The sequence below is a fragment of the Onychomys torridus genome, chromosome 12 (genome assembly GCF_903995425.1).
Source record: "Onychomys torridus chromosome 12, mOncTor1.1, whole genome shotgun sequence".
Lineage (NCBI taxonomy): Eukaryota > Metazoa > Chordata > Mammalia > Rodentia > Cricetidae > Onychomys > Onychomys torridus.
The window spans coordinates 71,000,717-71,023,134 of record NC_050454.1 but is presented as its reverse complement, the minus strand read 5'-3'; the positions used below and the strand labels follow the sequence as shown (position 1 = coordinate 71,023,134).

Genomic DNA, 22,418 nt, shown 5'->3' with positions numbered 1-22,418 from the left:
CATGTCCTTCCACAGGCCTGAACACAGCTATCTCTTTCTCCTTGTCTTGATAAAACCCTTGTTAGCGGATTCTGTCGTGTATCGTGACTTTTCCTTGGGGGTAAGAGCGCCACTAAAAAACCATCACACTTAACCTCTGAGCCATCTCTCCAGCCCCGTTCTTTCTTTTTCTTGTCCCTTGCCTGAAGTGGACACAAATCCGTCAACAGTGGATTAAAAAGCACCACCAGCACACACGTATGTCATCACTAAAGCCCTCTAGGAATTATAAAAGTTCTAAACTGCACTGGGAGAGCCATAAACCACTGGTTTTATAGAAATGATTGAAGTCTAATTAAGATGGCTATAAAAGGGGCACTATTCATATTCTAAGAACAAAACTTAATGCACATACAGAAAACCAGCATCTAGGACTTCATGCTTGGAACAAAGTTTTTGCAGACACATCATGGTTATGGGGCAGAGGGAGCAGGTGTCTTCGTGGTATAACCATTAAGTTGTCCACACTCCAACAAGCAACTTCCCACCTGCTCCTGCAGGCAGCCCTCATCAAGCTCAAGGAGAGGCACCCAGAGGGGAGCAGGAGGGCACCTGGGGGAGGGGGCTCAGGAGGCTGACAGGGTAAGTGCTGCAAGCTGCAGAAACTATGGAATCCAGCTTCCATCACAAAAGCTGCTACTTGGAAAGGTCAAGGGCTCTTCAGAAGGTCAAGCCATGGCTTAAGTCTTGGTGATATTTTAGCATATATATATATAAAGGCCGGTTCCTGTAATAATTTTCTTGTGTGCTATGCATGGTTCCAAGAACTACTAACAGTGCATTTACCTGAAATTCTTCTCTAGCATCATAGGTATAGCAGACCCTCCTTTCTCTCACAGCCCAAGTGCATTCCAGAGCAACTGACTCAGAACAAAAGGTTTTTTTTTTTGTTTTTTTTTTGGTTTTTTTTTTTGCATACCAGGTGCTTTGGGACAGGTTTCCCAGCTCTGAGCAGTCACCTGCCCTGCTAGTATATGGCGGCATAGGAAAATAGAGGCAGTTTTATTTTAGTGACTTATAGACTTTCACCTGACCACCTGTAAGATTGTAGTTTAAGCACATTTATGATAGACTTGTAACGTTTCACCCAACCACTTACAAGAATATATTTTGAGCATATAAATTCCCTTTCTGACTTTTTCCAGGCCTAATCTGACCCCACCTCCTCTATTCACTCCCCTTTTGGGTTGCAAATGAAGCTGGCTATCACTGCTCTTGTGGGGAGCTTGGATAGGGGTGGGGGTCGGGAGAAGCAAGATGGAGAAGAATGAGGGTGAAGATGGAGATGCAAAGGGTTGGAGTTGGGTGAGGACAGAAGGGACAGAGAGGAGCTAACTATGAGAATAGAATTGAAGCTGTGTAGACAGAATTTGACCTCAGAGGAACAGACAGGAAAGAGCTTGGTGTATTTTCCCACAGATTACCCCCCCCCCCTCCCCTGCCATCAGTCACATCTCTTCTGAGCCCCTGGTGTTAGGATCCTGTACGTGTGCAGCTCAGAGTCTTCTGTCTTACGTCATCAGCAGACTCTTGTGACTACGTGGTCACACAATCTGCACCTTAAAAAAGGCAGACACGGACCCCCCTCTCTGTGTTCTCACCCTGCTTTCTGCTCTGCTCCCTCCCCCACCAGGCCTGGCTCTCCCCTCTTCTCCCCTCCCCACCTTTCCCTAATAAAGTTCTAAAAGCACCACTGGGTCTGCTGTGACCGTGACCTTTCCACGTGGTAACCAGCACCGCTTACTATCACTAGGTGCTGTGACTCGGATAGGAAATTCTGCACATTCAGCCCTGTTCACTCACTTGTTTTTTAAATGGAGCTGAGGACCGAACCCAGGGCATTGCCCTTGCTAGGCAAGCACTCTACCACTGAGCTAAATCCCCAACCCCTCACTCACTTTTTTTGTTTTTTCAAGACAGGGTTTCCCTGTGTAGCTTTGCACCTTTTCCTGGAACTCACTTGGTAGCCCAGGCTGGCCTTGAACTCACAGAGATCCGCCTGGCTCTGCCTCCCGAGTGCTGGGATTAAAGGCATGCGCCACCACCGCCTGGCTTAGATCACTTTTTATAATAAGCAAAAAGTCTAGAATGTTAGGATCCTGTACATGGGCAGGTTGGGTCTTGCGTCTTACATCATCAGTGGGCGCTGGTGACTATGTACCCACCACGTGGTCACGCAATCCCTGCCTTAAAAAGCTGGATGTGGACCCCCACCCTCTCTCTCTGCTCTTTTTCTGTTCCCTCTCTGGTCCATGCCCTCTGCTCCCTCTCCTGCTTCCCTCCCCACCAGGCCTGGCTCTCCCCTCTTAACACCTCCTCCCACCTGTCCCTCCTCATAAAGCTCTAAAAGTACTACTGGGTTCTGTCGTGACCATGACTGTGACCTTTCCACGTGGTAACCAACGCCGCTTACTATCACCTGGAAGGAAATTAAAGAGGCTGGATGGACCTCAACAATTTCTGAAAGATAATGAGGAATGAATGTGATCAAAACACATGCGTGAAACTGTCAAAGAATAAATTAGAAAAAGATAAAAACTGGCCCACTCTTAATAAAAGTCACAAAAACAAGTGGATTTAAATTAAAGAACAAAAGTTTTTACACTGCAAGATAGGCTCTTGTGGGCTTCACTGTTTCTACTGTTTCTTTCCTTAGAGAATTAAATCTTAAGAGAATAACTATATTTAAGCATGTGTCTGTTTTAAGGCTGGCTTTAACACCCCCGCCCCCCTCCAGGTCTCATGTAGAACAGGCTGGCTGGTCTTGCCCCAAGAATAACCATAAACTCCCAATCCTCTGCCTCTGCCTCCTGAGGTCCTCCTCCTGAGAGCCAGGGTGTTCCCGTGCCTCTGGCATAGCAGGCTAAAGGTATTTTCTTAACTGTACTGTTTGTGGTCACCTAGAAGCTAAATTGCAAGGAACACTTAACAAGTCATCACGTATATGTGTATGTTCTTAATTTTGAGTAATTTTTTTATCTATGTGTACACAGCTCTGTGTGGGTGGATGCTGACAGAGGCCAGAAAAGGGTACCAGATCCCCTGGGGGATGGAGAGTTGATGGTCTGCTCCCTGTTAATTCCAGGACCCAACAATAGCTCAGTAGTCCTGGTTAATCCTCAGCATCACAAAAACAGACTCGGAAATAGCCCTAGGCATGGTGGCACAGGCCTATGGTCCAAGCATGGGAGACTGAGGCAAGAGGACCATTTTTCAAAAACCAGGGGCTAGGAGAAAAGAGAACCAGATTAGATATCCATCAAGAGACAAATGGGCTGGGTGGTGGCACATGCCTTTAATCCCAGCACACAGGAGGCAGAGGCAGGCGGATCTCTGTGAGTTCGAGGCCAGCCTGGTCTACAGAGAGAGATCCAGGACAGGCTGTTAGGATTCTGCCACTCCTCCAGCTATATGACCGCACACCTGCAGTTCAGTAGCTAAGTAAGGGGTCTTATGTCTTACATCATCTGTGTGCTTCATGATTATGTAATGCACCCAGCAGCGTGGTCATGCAATCTGTGAGTTATATAGCTCCATAAGCCCACATGTCCATGTGCAGGGAAATCCTTAAAGAGCTGGACACAGACTCCTCCCCTCTCTTCTGCTCTCTCCTCCTCCCTGCTCCCTAGGTGTCTTCCACAGGCCTGGCCACTCTCTTCTGTCCTCCCTGCCTCCTAATAAAGCTCTGATATTGGGTTTTGTCGTGCCTCTGACCTTTCCTCACAGAGTAAAAGTGCCGTATTTAAAACCAACACAGGCACCAAAACTACACGGAGAAACCCTGTCTTGAAAAACAAGGCCAAAACAAAACAAAAAAAGAGACAAATGAATAAAGAAAAATGTGGTACATTAGAATTTCGTGGACATGTGTACAATGGGATTTTATGTAGCCATAAGGAAAAAGGGAAATGACAACATTTGCAGGAAGATGGATACAACTGGAAGTCATTATGTTAAGCAAAATAAACTCAGAAAACAAATACTGGAAGTTTCCTATATGTATGTGTGCACACTATGTGTACGTGTGTGTAGGGAGGGAGTGTCATGAAACCAGAAATGGGACTGTGAGACAGGTAGACAAGATCTTACGCAAGGTGGAAGATGGTGAGGATGATGGGACACACACAGTACAAAAGAAGGGTGGTGGTGGTGGTGGTGAGGAACCGGGCGGAGGAGGAGGGAGCGCGGGGGAAGATGAACAAACCAGAACGAAATCTAACGACACAGATGTACAAAGATGCAACCATTACCTTGCACATTAACCTGAGATTGATGATGATGATAATAATAATAACAACAACAACGACAACGACAACGACGACGACGATGATGAAAGCCTAGAGCTGGGATGCAGCTTGGTGGCAGAACACTTTTTTTTTTTTTTGAGCTGAGGACTGAACCTAGGGCCTTGAGCTTGCTAGGCACTGAGCTAAATCCCCAACCCAGAACACTTTTCTAGGTCTTACATGTGCAAAGCCCTGGGTTTGATCCCTAGTACTGTGGGAGAATAGGAAAAAAAGCAAAGGAAGAGAGGAGGGGGAGAAGGGAGGGAAGGGAGAGAGAGAACACAGGAGGCTATGTTTGCCTTCTGGCAGACACTGTCAGTTAACAGGGACTTGGGCATTCTCGGATTTCGGCGTCTTATGTGTAAGTGTGGCAGGGGCAGTGCAGAAGCTCCTCCATTTTGGATTCTTACCCAGGCCATTTCAGATTTACTAGAATGTGATCTCCTTGATGGAGGATCTTGTGGAAAATTATCCATCTCTGTTCTAGGACCTGAGGCCAAGATGTCCCTGCTAACTTATCTTAGCTCCTGTAAACTGCAAGCTTGTGCAAACCTCCCCCTGCAGCTAGAGAGTGAGATACTAGGATGTGGTTTTCCCTTTGAAAGCCCCTTGGTCTAAATGCTCGGGGCTACACTTTGGTCCTGAATACCTGAGTGTAGTCCTGGCTGATTGTAATAAAGACTTTCAGATGGCTATGAACTGGTGGGTTCCCTGTAACATTTGGTTTTGGAGTTGAGGAATACTGTACATATGTGTTTAAACTGAAGCCTTTGATAAAAAACAAAAATAGCCATAGACTTAATAACTGTAGAATAGTGGTGTTTTCACTATATTATGACTTTTTTTTTTTTGAAGTGGAGTCTCACTGAGTAGCCATGGGATTTCCTGGAACTCATAGCAATCCCCTTGCCTCAGCATCCCAATTTTAGCATTCTGACCCTCAAGTGCTGGGATCACAGGCAAGCCACCATATCTGGGTAAGCTTCACTGTTTCTAGTATTTCTGAATTTTCTTATGAACACATAATTACTTTTTTTTTTTTCTTTTTTCTATATAAGAGTCCTGGAACTCACTCTGTAGACCAGGCTGGCCTTGAACTCAGAGATCTGCCTGCCTCTCCTGGAATTAAGGTGCGCCACCACCGCCTGGCCACATTGCTTTTATATTGGGGCAAAGAGCGTTTTAAGGAAAGTACCTTGGGATGAGAAACATCAATGTTTCACAGACATCAGCATACAGGCAAGCATGATGGTGCCTCACAGACTCCCCAGCAGGCAGCTCCAACACACCATGCCTTTCAGAGAAAACCCCAGCCCAAGCCTGCTTGAACTCTTCACTAATGGGAGAGACTCAAACATAGGCGAAGCTAGGCTGAGATTCTGTGTACAGGTTCTTTGCAACAGTGGCATCCTGAAGAGGCACAGCACTGCAGGCCTTGCGACCTTTTCAAACACTCCCACATACATACCTGGAGGTCCTTTTGGTCCTTCTTGCTTTCCAGGTTGGGTGTCCTTGTTACAAAGTCATTCAGCATGCTGTTGGGAGACAATCAGCTTCCAGTCAGATTGTTACAGGAATCAAGTGTGTTCCTATAGCAAACACTGTATCGTGGAGACTCTACCTGAGAAGCAGAAAATATCCAGGGGGGGCCAGGTTCAGCTGCACAGACTCCTTCAGGACACCCAAGAGTGAGGGGAAGTTCTCCTGCAAGTCTGGTATCGAGAGTCTGTTTGAAAAGCAAAAACACAATCTCAGTGTGGGAAATAGAAGCATGTTTACTCAGAAACACATTTTCAATGCACGAGAGCAGATGGGCGAACAGCAGATCTGACTGGCCAACACTGGCCTGTTTTTAGTTTCCACAGTCTGTGCAAGCTTGGTTTCAGCACTGGGGAAAGCGTGTGCAGTTAGGAACCTGGAATTCAGCTTCTGGCACGCGGGGGTACTCGGGGTTCATTGTCTGTAAAATCAAAGTCTCAACCAGCTGGGCGGCTTTCATCTCTGCCTGCGCTTGCCCAGCTCTGAGGGCAGCATGCATCACCAGTGGTAAGGATGCAGCATAAAGGAAGGTGACACCCGCCAGTGACCACTGCCCAGGGCCGCTCTCAGGTCAGGCCTCTCCAGCAGCGAGGAGGGTGATGACGTCACCACTACACAGCCGGGCACCGCAGCACAGTTTGCCAAAGCTCAGATGCAGTCAGGAGGCCACATCTCCACACGCTGGTACCTACCTCACCACCTCTGGCTCCACTTTGGTGGCTCCTCCTCTGCAGCAGAAGGATGATAAAAACCTACCCTGAATCTGCTGGGCATCTCAGAGCACAGAAGCCACTGAGGTAAGTTGGTGTCACAATAGCCCTGGCTATCCCAAGGAGTGGCGTGCCTAGCTCAGAGGACTGCAAAGACTCTCCTGAGTGAAGATTGACAGCTAGTTTGAATTTAATCATCAACCCAGTGACTGCTGGGATTACAGTCCTCAGTTTACCTTTCTGAGATGTAGACTGTGAGGAGTGGGAATAGCTGAGTTATTAACTGTGTGAACCAAGGGAACTAACTGCACTGGGTTGTCAGAATATTTACTGTGAACCCCCCCCTCCCCTCCCCTCCCCTCCCCTGCCCTCCCCTCCCCCCCAACTACCATCAACAGGCTCACATGTTTCAAACACATGGGTTCCAGATGGTGGCGCCGTTTTGGGAGGCTGTGGAATTTGGGGGGTAGGAGGCATGGCGAGCTGAGGTGTGTGTCCCCTCCATCCCTCACTTACTCCAGCACAGATAGCCCTATCCAAGCTGTACCAGGGACAGAGCTACAGAGGCCCAGCTAAGTGCTCTTTGCATGCTGGGGAAATCCCCCCCCCCCCAGCTTCAGTCCCGACTGGGATTCAGTTGAGTAAAGCAAACCAGAAGTCACCCAGCATAAACCACACAAGGCCTAAGCACAGCACACAAAACCATTTCTTCTCTTTCTAGAAGAGAGAGGCCTTTACACTTTCCTAGCTGAGGGTCCCTAAAGTCATACAAATCTATCCCTTTTGGAGCTTGAAAGGCCTCCTGCACAGCTGAAGTGCAGAAATGGGTTTTAACGATGGCAGGCTCAGCTCTTCAGAGAAAGAAGGGTACAGTTACTGAGGCCACACCCTTGTCCTGGGAGAAGAACTCAAGGCCCGCTGCTCCTCCTGGCCTCATAGTGGTGCCTGCTGCAGGCGTGCTGGAGGAGACGCCTACCTCTGGATGAAAGCGTAGCAGAAATGCAGCACAGGAATGTCCACCAGGGGCGATTTCTGAAAAGGAAGAGCACAGCAGTCACTCAGGCTGGTAGGAAGGCGGGCTGCCAAAGAACTCAACACAAATCTCAACAAGTCTGCAGCTACTACGGTTGGAATGTTACACGCACCAGTTGCCCAAATGGAAGTGCTACTCAGGAGTCTGTGGGAACTTCAGGAGGTGAGTGAGACGGCTCACTAGGGGAGGGGAGGTGACAGCAAACTCTGAAAGTCACATCCTGGCCTAGGCCTCCCTTGTCTCTTTTCCTGGTCTGCTGTGACATCAACAGTCTCCACACATTCCTCCTGCTACCAAGAGCTGAGCAGTCTGTCATACCTTCCCTACCATAATGGATGGAGCCTTCTGAAGCCACAAGCCAGATATGTACGTCTTTGCTTCCTCAAGCTGTCTGTCCTGTGGTCAGGCGACGTGAAACCACTACTAATAAAACGGAGCTTTGAGCCCAGGAGTCGCTCCTGTAAAACACTAGGACACAGACAGCTGTGCTGCTGTGCAGCTGGAACATCCAGCTCACTCCTGCTTTATCCCGAAAGCCCCACTCCTCTCTCTCCAAACCCCACCCTCTCAGAGAATCTCCAACAAAGAAAAAGGCACCAAAAGCCCAGTTCTGCATTCTTGGTGGCTGCAGCAGCTCCTCCCCTGAAGTTGCCCGTGGCCCAAGTCCCCGCCTAAAGCGGTCAGCTTTTGACCATACTTGGGCACAAACCCAGCTTGTGGAGGACACATCATCACCCCTCACCTACAGGCTATATGAGCTCCCTGCTTTATAGTTCAGGAGTGTGACTTCTCCGGCCCTGATCTCTGGGATTGAAGTACTCACCCAGGAGTTGCTTTGCTCAAATAAACCTGTTCTTTTACTTTTTCATTTCAGCCTGATCTAGCTTACTGTGTCAGTGGAGAAACCTATTATTGTGATACAGAAAGCTTATTGCCTGTGCAGCTCCAACTTCCCTGCACAGGAAATTGGGGAGAATGTGGACCATGATAAACACACAGAATGACCCTAGACAAGAGAAGTGCCCGCTCCTCAGTGTAGGAGCTTGCTCTGCCTACCTCAGACTTCTTTAAATCCCAAGTAGCTGGAATTATATAAAAATGGTCCCAAAATACTTTTTTCTTAGAAAGCTAATTATGGAAGTTGAATTAAAATAACCAGAGAACCATCAACTTCAGCCAGACAGATAAAACCTAGTTTCTTTTTTACACTCTCCAAATAAGAAGTACACTTTTCTATAGACTTTCAAGTAACCTGAAGAAACACAACCCAAAGAGGTCCCACTGTCTGCATAGTGTGTGTGCCTCTCCAAGACAGTGCCCTGTGCATCCATGGCAGCGGAGCTAGCCTGACAAGGACCCCGTAGCATGCATTCTAATTTGTCTTTTCTTTTTTTAAAGATTTATTTATTATATATACAGTATTCTGCCTACATGCCAAAAGAGGGCACCAGATTTAATTATAGGTGGTTGTGAGCCACCATGTCGTTGCTGGGAATTGAACTCAGGACCTTTGGAAGAGCAAGAAAGTGCTCTTAACCTCTGAGCCATCTCTCCAGACCCCCCCCCCCCTTTTGGGGTTTTTTGAGGCAGGGTTTCTCTGTGTAGTTTTGGCGCCTGTCCTGGATCTTACTCTGTAGACCAGGCTGGCCTTGAACTCATAGAGATCCGCCTGGCTCTGCCTCCCAAGTGCTGGGATTAAAGGCATGTGCCACCACTGCCCGGCCTCCAGTTATTTTTCAACCTAGAATCTAGACAAACTGAAACAACACATTCAGTCTACTCTGCTTCCAGTTCATGTGTGTACAGTTCGTGTGTGTGCAATCCGTGTGTGTGCTGTTAGCATTCAGACATTACCTGTCTGGCTCCTTGGGAATCTTGCAGTAAGCAAGTAGTATCTTGGCCAGCTCAGGATCCTGACAACATCATCCTATGGAGCCCTGTTTAGTCCATTTACGCATGCACCCAGGCTCTTTGAAGAGGTAGGCCCCACCTCTCTCTCTCCCCCTCTCTCCCCACGAGGTCGCGTCTGCACCTCCTCTCTCTCCTTTCCTGTCTTTTTCTCTTCTCTTCTTCTCCCTCTTCTCTCCTCGGCTCCCCTCTTTCCCCTCTCCCCAATAAAACTCTCCACATGAGTGTGATCTGCACGGTGCGTCTCTCTCTGGCTCCCACCTGCTGTCATGACCACCGAGCACCATTTTGAAAATACAACACCTGCAGTGTGTGTGTGTGTGTGTGTGTGTGTGTGTGTGTGTGTGTGTAGAGCATAACTAGAAAAGGTCTTGATAAGGACTCCATAAATGGTTAGGCGGAGCCTCGCCAGAAGAACTGGAGCGTCACGGTTCATCCTGCCACCCCTGAGAACTGAAGCTCTCGTCTCTTGGAGCACCCTCAGATGGACACTGTCCCAGAAGGACCTCCAGAATGCTGCAGATAAGGAGGCCAAGCCATCTAGGGCCATCTTTAGGTCCTCTGATAGGCCCTTTCGCCAGGCTGGATCAGATCTGCTAGCCTTGGGCTCCGGTAGCACTGACTGTCCTCAGTCTCTAACCGTACAGCTGCCAGCTTCACAGAGGCCACGTCCGATCCCGGGAGCACAGAAGTCCTGGCTTGCCGCAGCCCCTCCTGGAGACCACAGCAACGAACCTGGAAACACACTGCTTCGTGGACTCTTCCTCCTGTAACTATACACTCACGTAACCTTTCCCACAGCCAGACATGTCCTTCAGGAAAATTTAACTATGTCTTCCTCACATGGTCACTCACATTCGGCTCAAACTATCTTTGTATCTCTCTTCAGGCAGAGGTGATTTACGGCCATACCCTGAAGCCTCTGTTTCAGACAGTATCTTCCTTCCCTGACTGCCTGAATAAGCTCTGTCTCCGACTGTCTTCAACTTGGCCTGGACAACTTTCTCAGCCAGGGATTGACTCTGTACTGTAAGAGCTGCAGTCGTCAATACCAACTGTTTTCTTTAACACCCTCGCTCACACAAGACACTTGAGTCAACGCTGGCCAAAGCTGCTGCGTCACTCAGTGGCCGCAGAGAAAGCTCAAGGTCGCCAGGAGAGTCTGGTTTGTCCCTGCTGGTCTCTGCGCCCAGCGCCTTACCGGCTTTCCTACAGTTTTTCTTCCTAAGAGCCCAGGACTATTAACACACCCGAGGTCCCTGAGTGTGTGTCGGAAATGCCTTTCTCAGGGACACGTGGTCCTTCCGAAGTAGGGCACAGGAAAGCCTGACCTATATTTCTTAGGCCTAACTGACTGCCATGGACATGGAGAGCAAGTCCAGATGGCCTGATCCCACACACGCCCTGCGGCCTGTTCCGCTGTGGCATCCCACCTCCCTGAGCCCATGCTCCTGCCCTTACCTAGTCTCTCCTTTCGTCACCACTGCGCACGGGAACTGAGCCTGGCACCTCCCCTGCCAAGGTGGCTGCTGAGTCGCATGTGCCCGCACCCCCGACAGTCTGCCTTTGTTTACTCCACACCTCTCAGGCTGTGGGGCTCTGAGGGCAGGTGCCATTTCCTCTTTCTAAAAACTGTTCCACGCAGTACACAGAAGGTGCCAAGAACTGAGCACCAGGAGGTGTTATGTGGCAGTGTGTGTGGCAGCAGGGGACAGGCAAGCTAACCTCGGGTAGCTCCCAGCTCTAAACAACACCGGGACCCTGTAGGCCGCCTCCAAACACAGTGACAGAATCCTGTGGTAGCCTCTGGACCACAATTTATAGGAAGCAGCACCAGGAAGGACTCCGGAACTCCTGGAGATTTCCGGGGTGTGCTCCCCGGCGGCTCACCTCATCCCCTTTGATCTGCAGTGGCCTCTTCACTACCTCCTTCACCAGCTGTAGCACCGAGTCTGTCTGCAGGGTGCTGAGAGCACAAACCAGGTCGACAAGGGTGTTCTGGGATGCGCTGGCCACGGGGACAATCTGCCCAGAAGAGAAGAATTCCTTGAAAGCTTATAGGAGAAAATAAAAATGAAATGGCACATACACAGCCTTCCACAGCGGCTATGGCTGGACAAAGGAATTTGCTTTCCCCATAGTATGTATGGAGGTATGTACATGTGCGAATGCATGTGTGTGTGTGTGTGTGTGTGTGTGTGTGTGTGTGTGTGTAGACCCAAAGTTGATGTTGACTGTCCTCCACAATCAGTCTGTGCCTTTTAAATTTCATTTTCATGTCATTTATCATGTGAGTGCATAGGTGTAGGAACACACATGCCACAGTGAACATGAAGAAGTTGGAGGACAGTCTGTGGAAATCAGTTGTCCCTTCTACCACATGGGTCACATGTGCGTGTGCACCGAGCCCTCCCACCTCCCTCCATTTTCATCTACCTTCGTCTTGCTGTGGCGCCGAGCTTGCTTTTTGCTCCACACGGTAGCAACTGCAGCGATCAGCTGAACCCCGAGATGGGCTGTCAAGGGGTTCAGCAAGTCTAAAATTTTCTGTCTTATGATCTGGTAAACAGAAAAGCAAGAAGTTAGTTGCAAATAAAAAGATCTTCACAGAGCAGTAGCAAGCCCTCACCTGATGCACACTTAGCTGCCATCTATGGAAAGAACTGACTCAGAATTCCAGCGGTGTGTTTCACAGCTGAGGGGACTGGGACAGAGGATGGGGCAAAGGACCTTGCAAGAGCTGGGAAGGAGATGGGACAGACACCCCTGCAGAGGGAAGCACAGTGTGGCCAGGAAGGAGCACCTCTGGAGCTGATGGGAACACCGAAGATGCCAGCCCCGCTGAGCACTGGTGAGCCTGAAGCCTGGGGTACCCGACTCCTGTGCGAGGTAATTCTGAGCCACCACAAACTGTGACATAACAGGTCAGTCAGTTCAAGTGCCTGCAGCCCTCTGAGGAGGAGATGTGAAAACTAACAGAGTCAATGTTTTGGGGTTGGTATGTTTAATAAGATAAACTCCCAAAAGCACACTGAGAGCCCACACTGGAGTGTCCCAGCCTCAGACGCACGTCTAAGAGATGGGCCGTGTTTAAAAGCAGGACCCCCTAGACACTCAGGTGAGGACTAACTCTAGCAGGCTTTAGTTTTATCTATAATGCATTTTCAACAAAGGCTGAATCACCCCCACTCCTCTGTTCTGTATAAAGATAAAAATATTTGATTTTGTGAGAAAGAGTCTCATGTAAAGGAGGTTGCAAGCTCTGTTTGTAGCTGAGGCTAGCCCTGAACTCCTGGCTTTCCTGCTTCCACTCTCAAATGCTGAAAATTATAGGCATGTGCCATAATATTATCTTAAGGGGAGATTTCTCCATTTGATTTGAACTGTGGGTCCCACTAAGTATTTTTTTATGATTTGTGTATATAATTCCATACATACACATTTTTCTTTCTGTGTTTATTGAGACAAGGTCTGGCTATTTAGCCCTAACTGGAACTCGCTGTGCATATCCAGCTGGCCTCAAACCTGCAGCAATATCACCCTTCTGAGTGCTGGGAACACAGGCGGGTGCTGCCACGCCTGGCATCCAGAGACAAAAGGAATGATGAAGCCAGAGAAGGAATCAGCATAGTGGTGTGCCAGTGTGCCACTGTGAGCCCAGCTCAGGAGGCGGAGGCAGGTGCAGACCGTCTAGAAAGGCCGCTCACCTTGGTGGTTTTAAAGTAAACGGAGGAGGATCCTTTTGTGGCTCCCAGGAGATCCACTGGTCTCTTCTGACTTTCCTCCTTTCTGAGAACATTCCAGATGAGAGCCATGGTGTTCACAATTCGAGGCAGCTCCTCCAAAATGGCGTTCTTGGCGTTCCTCAAGTTGATCGGGTCACTGATGGCAGCAGTCTGAAAGTTCAAATGGGGGCAGGAGGCTCACTGCACCAGCCAAGTCCCCTCTCCCCTAGGGATGGCGTCACTGCTGGGAGTTCGGGTGGACGACCATGTGGTGGTCTGGAAGCGACATTTATCCCGGGATGTGTGGAGCTCATGCTTGTTTTCAGAGAGCGAGCTGACATGTAACACTTTAAACAATAAACTTTTTTTTTTGACAGGGTCTCTATTATGTAGCCCTGGCTGTCCTAGAACTCACTAGGTAGACCAGGTGGGCCTCAAATTCAGAGATCCACTTGCCTCTGCCTCCCAAGTGCAGAGAATAAAGGTATAGTCACTACATCTGGCTTAAACTTTGTCAAATCAACCAACAGTAGGTGTACTTTAAGATTGTGTTTTGTTTTGTTTTGTTTTTTGAGACAGGGTTTCTGCGTAGTTTTGGAGTCTGTCTTGGAACTCTCTCTGTAGACCAGGTTGACCTCAGTCTCACAGAGATTGATCTGGCTCTGCCTCCGGAGTGTTGGGATTAAAGGCATGTGCCACCACCACCGTGTTTTGGTTTTTAAGAGAGGGTCTCATGTAGCCCAGACTCAACTCAAACTTGCTACTTAGCCAGAGCGGACCCCGAGTTCCTGATCCTCCTGCCTGCACCCGTGAGTGCTGGCAGCGTTACAGGTATGTACCGCCAGGCCCAGCTTTTGTCCTGAGACTTAGCTAGACAGGGTAGAGCAGCCTCCTCAGATTTCACAAGCACCGGACTATCATCACATCAGGAGGTAAACAAATACTTAGACTAAGGTGAGTGCATGGCAAGGGAGATGGTTCAGTGAGTACAAAGAGTGTTCACTGTGCAAGCATGAGAACCTGAGTTCAAATCCCAAGCCTCCACATAAGTTGGACATAGCTGTATATGCCTGTAACTTCAGTATTGAAGAGGGGAAACAGGCAGATGCTGGGGGCTCACCAACCAGCTGGCCAGCCTAGCAGGCACTTAAAGTTCAGTCAGACACCTTGTCTTAGGCAAAAAGGCAGAGAACACTAGAGGAAGACACCCAAGACTTCCTCCGGCCTCCATACGCATGTACACAGAGGCTCATGAATCTGCTCATATATGCAACACACACACACACACACACACACACACACACACACACACACACAGAGTCATTATAAGCCTAAAATCAAACAATCGGCTTTACATTTTATCCCCACTGCCAGCTGATTGAACAATGGGCAACAGCTGAAGGAACTCACCCATATTTGTGAGCATATATACCTCTGTGTGTGCACATTTGCATAGTTTGCATATCTTTGCATAATGCATACACTTGTAGAACTCACACACATATATATTCATACTCACATTTGCATCTCTTACATATATTTGCATGACATTTGCATCATTCATTACTATTATAGACTCGACAAAGTCACAACCCACTAAAAACAAACAATACAAGCAATGTGCCTCAAATTCAGGGGAAAGAAAACATACCTTTTTGTGCTGGGTGGGCTGTTCCAAAAGACAAAAATGGCTAATGGTTGTTAGACCTTCCAGAAGAGTGAGCGGGTAATCTGGAGAAATGTTTTCCTTCTTTGAGGTTGTGCTGTGGCAAAGAAATGAGAAACTGTTAAATAAAATAATTGGGTGGCGGGTGTGGAGACTGCGGGGAGGAGGAGGGCAGCAAGACCGCTCAGTGGGTGATGACCTGAGTTTGATTTCTGGAACGCACGCACGCTCGCACGCATGTGCACGTGTGCACACACACACAACTGGTCAATAAATATTAGAAAAATATTTAAAAATGAGACACTGAATTGTGATAGGGATCCTGTAGTGTAGCTCTTCACGGCTGATGGCTTCTGGCAGGGGTGGGGGTGGGGAAGAACTCAGTTTTCTTCAGGGCTGCCCCCTGGGACTTGGACCATGCCCCAGTGCGTATATATGGCAACACAAATTGGACTAGGTATTTTCTTTTCTTCTTTTCTTTGGGGGAGATCACAATGGGGGGGTGGGGACCTGGAAGATGGGGAATGAATGGGATCAGGATGCATTATGTGAAACTCCCAAATAATCAATAAAACTATTACGTTGGGGGAAAAAAATGAGACTCTGGTTTTGAGACTTTAAAAGATCATGAAACCATGAAGGTTTTCAGTTTGACACGTAAACACGGGAAGCAGAGAGGTCACTATGCTTGATGAACTGGGGCTCCCAAAACAAAATGTCCAGGCATCTTTGGTGTTCTTTTACGTTTATGAAGTCACTGTGGAAGAATGGTCTGAGGTGTTTTGGACTGACTCTGAAGCTGCTCCTAGTTTTGTTTATTTCTATTTTGCAAAACTAACAGACTCAACTGACTGGCAGCTCCGAGATGGCCTGGGTAGCTGTGTGGGGTTATTTAATTTCACTTTGAGACAGGGTATCATGTAACTCAAGGATGGCCTTGAGTGCTGCTTTTATGCGGTGCTGGGGACTGAGCCCACGGGTTTATAAATGCTGCCAGGCAAGCGCTCTACCAGACTGTGTGGGGATAACGCCAGGGGATCCAAACCTACATGCTCCTGTTGACAATGCTCGCCAGCCTTCTCAGGGGGTTGGACTACCTTTCAGTCGGTAGCTTTGGCACAACAGACATTCCTTACAAAATCTGCCAGTAAGAGCATCAACATCAGCATACCTGACGGACAGCTTGACAGACTCGCTTTCATACTGCTTGACCAGCTCGTCCAGGTTTTTGCAGATCTGGATAACAAAGGGTGTCACTGTCCAGCCCAGAGACTTTCCAAAGTAAGGCAGGGAATGTGTGACCAAGCTCACCCAGGCGGGGTGCATGCCATAGCCGTAGGCAGGCTGCAGGCCCCTCACCACAGCTGAGACCAGCAGGCCCTGGGAGGTGAGCGGGTGGGGCTGCACGTACTGCATGGCGCCGATGGCCTGCTGAAAGTTCAGGGCCCTCTGCCACTCCCGGGACAGGGCCGGCTGACTCTGGGCGTCCTCCTGACCCTGGCCCAGGTGGTGCTCCAGCACGATGAGCGCCTGCAGAAGCTTGAGCAGCTCGATCTGCAGCGGGTGCTCGCTCCAAATCTGGTCCTGTCCCAGGTTGATGAGGCTCTCCTCAAAGAGGCCGTCCTCCATCAGGCCCCTGCCTCGGTCAGCGGTGGCCAGGCCATAGCGCTTCTGGCTGGTGTACATGGATGCCGACAGCGAGAGCAGGACAAACTCCTGGACCTTGCATCTCTGCAGCAGGCTGTGGATAAACTCCACGTTCTTCCCTTCCGAGGACTTGGCCACCGAGACCAGCTGCGTGGTTATCCTGATCAGAACCTCCACGCTCTTGACCTGCACGTCGCGGTTGCCGAGGACATCCCTGTGGCAGACCTTCAGGTGGCAGGGGTAGTAGGACCGCAGGAAGCTCAGGCAGAGGTAGGTAAGGAGCTCGATCAGCAGGGAGTGGGGGCACACGTTGGGGGCCTGGGTCTGTAGCTTGCCATAAAAACTCTGGCCAATGAGAGCCTCCTGATGGCGCGCCAGGAGGTTGGAGATGAGATTGAGGTGCGCGGTGGAGCTGGTGTCTATGCCGGTCCTGGACACAGCCTCAATGAACTCCTTGGGGTTGGTCTTAAGCACGGCCTCCAGCACGGAGAAGGCGTAGAGGACCCTCTGGGAGTCGTAGGGTTGCAGGTAGAGCAAGATGTGTTTGAACAAGGCCTCCAGCGTCTCCTGCTTCTCCCTCTGCTGCTTCAACAGCCTCGACGTGGTGATGGCCTGGAGCTCCACGTCGGCCTCCTCGTCACTGGAAAGCGACTCAGAAGCCTGTGTCTTGTCTGAGTCTGCTCGCACTAGGCTTAACTTGGCGCTGGACTTGAGGCTTTCTGGCTGGAAGGCCGCCAGCAAGGCTGCTCGCTTCGAGTACGCCCTGCCCGCGACTGGTATGGGTGCACAGCAGTTCTCCTCGTGGCTCAGGTCCTGCAGGTCGTGGGAGGGAGATGAGAAAGTGGACGTGTTTTCACTGTCAGTCTGGCCAGAGCTCGTGTCTGCAGACTCTGTGTGCTCGCTGCTGTCCTGGCCACCAGAGGCCACCCTGTCGGGAAGGTCCATGCAGTCGGGCGCGTCTTCCTCGCTCAGATCGCTTCTTGGTGGGCATCTCTCTGGCTCCTTCTCTACCTCAGCCCAGATGGCTTCACGATCCACTGTGGTGAACTGGCCGAGAGGCAAGCGCTCCTCGGAGGCACCCTCTTGCAGCTCGGTCACCCCACACGCCTCTTTGAATGTGGGCTTCTTCCTGGTAAACCAACGATGGAAATCCTCTAGAAATCACAAAACGACAGACGACTTTAGACCAGAATGGCTAGGATGACCAATGAGCTCTGAGGTGATTGTAGGCCTAGAACAGACAATGCACACTGGGCCTGCACCCAGGTCTAGATTACGTCACAGGTAAAACAGACATAGCAACATAAACACGTTCAGCTGAGAGGGGTAGCACAGTCGAAAGAGAGCCATCTTAGAGTGCAGAAGGCCCTGGGTTCGAGTCCCAGCACCGCATAAAGCTGGGTGCTGGTGCACACAGGTGCATCAGCTCTTTAGAATATTCAGGAGACTATGAAACTTAGTTCTACTATCATGGGTATGTTATAACAGCTTTCGGGTTTGTTTTTATTTTGTGACAAAGTCTCACTGTACAGCTCTGTTCGTCCTCAACAACAGTCCCCCGAGGGCCGGGGTCTGTGTTATGGGCCACTGTATCTGTTGAACACATCATTTTTGTTTTTATTGTAATTTTTGAGAGAAGGCACTTTGAGGAAAAAATACGAATGATTTTGTTCCAGAAATTTCCTCTTTGGAAATGCATTCCACAGAAAATCAGCATATTCCAAAGCTGTGAGGACAGGGTGTGTGCTGAAGGGAGCTGGTTAGGAACACGCTTGTGACAGACCACGGCTGGACTGTTGAAGTGTGTACCTGTATGCACAGATATGAGGCACGTACAGGACAAGTGGAAGGGAAGAGCCAGCTGCAGAACAGCTGGACAACATGTGTCTACTTGGAGCATATCCATGATGCACAGCTGTGGGGCATGGGCAAGCTGCCAACAGTACCCAGCTCATCAATGGGCATTGTTGGTAATGCCTTTACCTCTGAATTTCTGTGGGGTGTTTTTCATGTGTGTGTGTGTGTGTGTGTGTGTGTGTGTGTGTGTGTGTGTGTTTGGTGTTTCTTTGTGTCTATGTATGCTCAGATGTGTGTGGGGACATTCATGTGGGCATGTGTGGAGGCCTGAGGCTGACATCTAGAGGCTTCCTCTATTGATTTTCAACTTATGTACAGAGGCAGGGTCTCTCAGAGGAAGTCAGAGCTCCCAGACACAGCTAGGAAGCTTGCTATGGGGAGCTTGTCTCTGTTTTCTGCGTGCTGGAATTACAGGAGGACCATTGTGTCCATCCAGCATTTATGTGGGTGCTAAGGATTCTAATTCAGGTCCTCACTTTATCCACTGAGCCAGCTCCCCAGTTCCATACCAAGCTGTTTTGTTCTTGTTATAGTTTTAAGTGGGAATTTGCTTTAAGTAGCTCAGATTGGCCTCAAGATGCTGATCCTCCTGCCCCAGCCTACCAAGTGCTGGAATTATAGGGATGAGCCACTATATCTAGCCACTATCTAATTTTTAAAATAAACACTTCTGTAATGAGGAAATATACAGCACTTTTAAATATCAACCCATTTTTTTCTTTCTTTTTTTTTCTTTCTTTCTCGTATGAGTACTCTGTCTGCATGTATGCCTGCACACCAGAAGAGGGCATCAGATCCTATTATAGGTGGTTGTGAGCCACCATGTGGGTGCTGGGAATTGAACTCAGGACCTCTGGAAGAGCAGCTAGTGCTCTTAACCTCTGAGCCATCTGTCCAGCCCTCAACCCTCTTTTTAAGAAAGGTGAAAATCAAGACTTTGATACTATGAAAATTCTTGGCTAAGTAGCTTTCAACAGGTCTATGCCATGAACACAAGCAAGATCAGGAGAGGAAGGAAAAGTAGAAGCCAGAGGTGGATAGTCTGTGAGTGCACAGCCCACAGCGCAGCAGAGACAGGCGGGACCGGCAGGGACTTCTCCTTTGTTCATTCTCTTGCATTAGTACGGAGCAGGCAGCATCCGCACCAGGCAGAAAATAGGAAGTAGTGAGGCCGTGCAGAGACAAAATCCAAAGGCCTGGAGTAGGGGAATTTTTAAAAAGGAGGTGGTGGGGCGGGGGCTGGCTGGCAAGATAGCTCTCTTGCCACAAAGCCTGAGGACCAGAGTTTGATCCTTGGGACTCGTGTGGTGAAAAGAAAGAACCAATTCCTGCAAGCTGACCTCTGACCTCTGCACATGTTCCATGGCATTCATGTGTCCATGCAAATATATGTGTGGGACACACACACACACACACACACACACACACACACAACTGTAAAACAAAAGACAAAAGAAATACTAAAGTGTAGAGCTGGTGTGCAGAGCGTCATGAAGGTGCTTGGCTTATATTTCTCTAAGTGTCCCTTTCTTAGGATGTGGAATAACTCAGTCTCCTCTCTGAGAAGGTGGCCAGCCCCCCAGCCCCCAACATCAGCAGTTACAGGTTCTGGGAAGAACCTTGTACAGGGCAGCCCATTTCCTTTTTCTCCATCTACCTCAAGGTGGCGCTGTTTCTCTCTGTAAGATTAGCACAAACATAAAGGACTGTGGTGATATATTGTTACCCTAATAAAATTTACCTGAAGATCAGAGGACAGAACAAGCCACTAGATTAAACATAAAGGCCAGGCAGTGGTGGCACACACCTTTAATCCTAGCACTCAGGAGGCATAGAACCATCTGGATTTCTGGGTTCAAAGCCACCTTGAACTACATGAGATTGACTCAGTCTAGGAGAGAGACAGAGCCTGGCAGTGGGGGCGCACACCTTTAATCCCAGTACTGGGAAGCACACAGGCCTTTAATGCCAGGAAGTGACGGCAGGCCGGAGAACGGCATACAAGGCGGGAGGAGATGGGAACTAAAGCCTTTTCAGCAGAAGCGCCCCTTTCAGCCGGAGGCAGTTTTAGCTGGAGCCTTTTGGGTGAGGACTCAGAGAATTTCAGTCAGAGGATTCGTAGAATTGGTAAAGTGAGAGGTGGCTGCGGCTTGTTCCTTTGTCTCTCTGATCTTTCAGCATTCACCCCGATATCTGGTCCCAGGTGTTTTATTTTAAGACCTTTAGAAATTCGAGCAACAAAGGACAACTGACGAGACCCCACACAAACTGGCATTTTTAGTCACCCAAAACTATCCCAGGTTGTTAAGAGGAAAATGCAAACTCCCCGCATCATACCAGAAGAAAGAGCCATCTCCTGACGTGGGACAGGAGAAAACCAAATTAATTAAGGGACTATTCTATTACTAATCTCAATTCTTTGATTCTATTCTGATTCTTTAAACTTTTCTTAAAGTATGAATTTTATATCAAAATTCATAAGATATATATATATTTTAAACTTTGTTAAGATAATAATGGTCATATAGAGTACTAATTAATTCTAGAGAAAAGGCTTCCATTAGCTGCCTATACATGTCTTTGTGTTCGAGTCTCTTTTCAGTTTTCTGCAGGAAATCATGGCCAGGCCTAACATCAACTGAAATCTCCAGGAAGAAGATGGGGCCCCACAACGACAATTCCACGTGGAAAATAATATCACTAAGCTGACAAACATCATCTACAGATCAGCTTTGGACTACAAAATGCTTAGAGCAATTCTGAGATGGCTAGCTGAGATGATCCAGTTTCAAAGACTGCTTGAATAAGGACTTGAGATAAACCCTGAACTTTGGCATTATGGATAACAAAGAATATAGTTATCTTTCCTAGAATTTGTCAATTAACCCAAAATTCTTCTTTTCAGAATAAAGATACCTTCGCCCATACCCAGCAGGAAGCAATTTTAAGAATACAACGCCCACGTTCCCAAAGGGGTGGTGTGGGGTGGGTGGTTTTTTGGTCTTTTTATGGGTATTGGTTCTGGGATAGTATTCATTGTTTAGGAGGGTTGGTTACAAGTTGTTGTTAAGGGTTAGGAAAAGGGCTAGGCAAAAGGTGCTTATTAAAAAAAAAAAAGAAAGAAAAAGACAATTACTAGTTTTAAATACTTTACATTCAATTGGATTGTTTTATATTGTATACAAATTATTATTGAGATTGAGATTGTTAGAAAATACTATACACGTATTTCTAATCTTGCTCGAGATATTGTATTTATACCATTCATTTAACAATGTAATGCAATTTGCTAATCCTTGAATGTTAGTATTACCAACTATTAGGATATATAGAAATGAAAATTAGTGGTTAGACATTACAATTGAACTTGTAGTCATATTAGGTGTGTTTTCAAGATCAAACATATATTTTAGATAGACAAGTCATCTTCAAACCCTTCAGAGTTCTACAGAATATGGCATTTAAAATGTTTTAATAACTTAAGAATTTTTCTTTTTTGCTATGACTATGAGACATGTCGGCTCCTGGCAATACCAATCTACTTCAGAGAAGATACGGGCATTGAAGATACTTCATATGGAATTTATCTTCAACTTGGCAAAAATAGCCATTTGGGCTAGAAACTGTTCTTGCCTGGACTGCTTGATCAACTGGATATGCAGGACCCATAGAAAAGTGACTACTGAACTTTGCTTGACAAAATGGTCCTTCAGGTTCCTGCTTCGCAGAGGAAACTGCCAGACGTTCTACAGGACACTGAGAGAAGTGACCGAGAGACTCTAGCCCTGTGGGCTGAAGACAAATGCCCCAACTTTACAAAGGAACATTAGGTGACTGTTTAGGCTGCCAGCTGTCTCTGTCTACCCTGCAAGACTCCCGAAAGTTGCTTGCATCCTTCTCCCGGTTCTCAGGTAATATTATATCCTTCTGAGGTCTTTGATATGGCTGAAGGCTAGATAGTTACAATTTCCTCAGTTATGATAAAAGATAAGTTAGATATAAAACCTT

The 22,418-nt window shown here is 48.1% G+C and overlaps 1 protein-coding gene across 9 annotated transcripts in view; it reads right to left on the bottom strand.

The window, feature by feature from the left end:
- Positions 1-22,418, bottom strand: part of Dop1b (DOP1 leucine zipper like protein B) — a 106,779-nt gene that overhangs the window by 30,094 nt on the left and 54,267 nt on the right. For 7 of the 9 annotated variants that reach the window (XM_036203373.1, XM_036203374.1, XM_036203375.1 and 4 more), the window contains exons 20-28: positions 16,078-17,707; positions 14,892-15,003; positions 13,223-13,411; positions 11,952-12,074; positions 11,406-11,540; positions 7,551-7,606; positions 6,557-6,592; positions 5,947-6,051; positions 5,794-5,860 (exon numbers count right to left, since the gene is read on the bottom strand). In XM_036203373.1, coding sequence (XP_036059266.1) covers positions 5,794-5,860; positions 5,947-6,051; positions 6,557-6,592; positions 7,551-7,606; positions 11,406-11,540; positions 11,952-12,074; positions 13,223-13,411; positions 14,892-15,003; positions 16,078-17,707 — 2,453 coding nt within the window. The remainder of the gene's footprint in view (positions 1-5,793; positions 5,861-5,946; positions 6,052-6,556; positions 6,593-7,550; positions 7,607-11,405; positions 11,541-11,951; positions 12,075-13,222; positions 13,412-14,891; positions 15,004-16,077; positions 17,708-22,418) is intronic. The other 2 variants (XM_036203370.1, XM_036203371.1) reach the window with 1 other exon arrangement.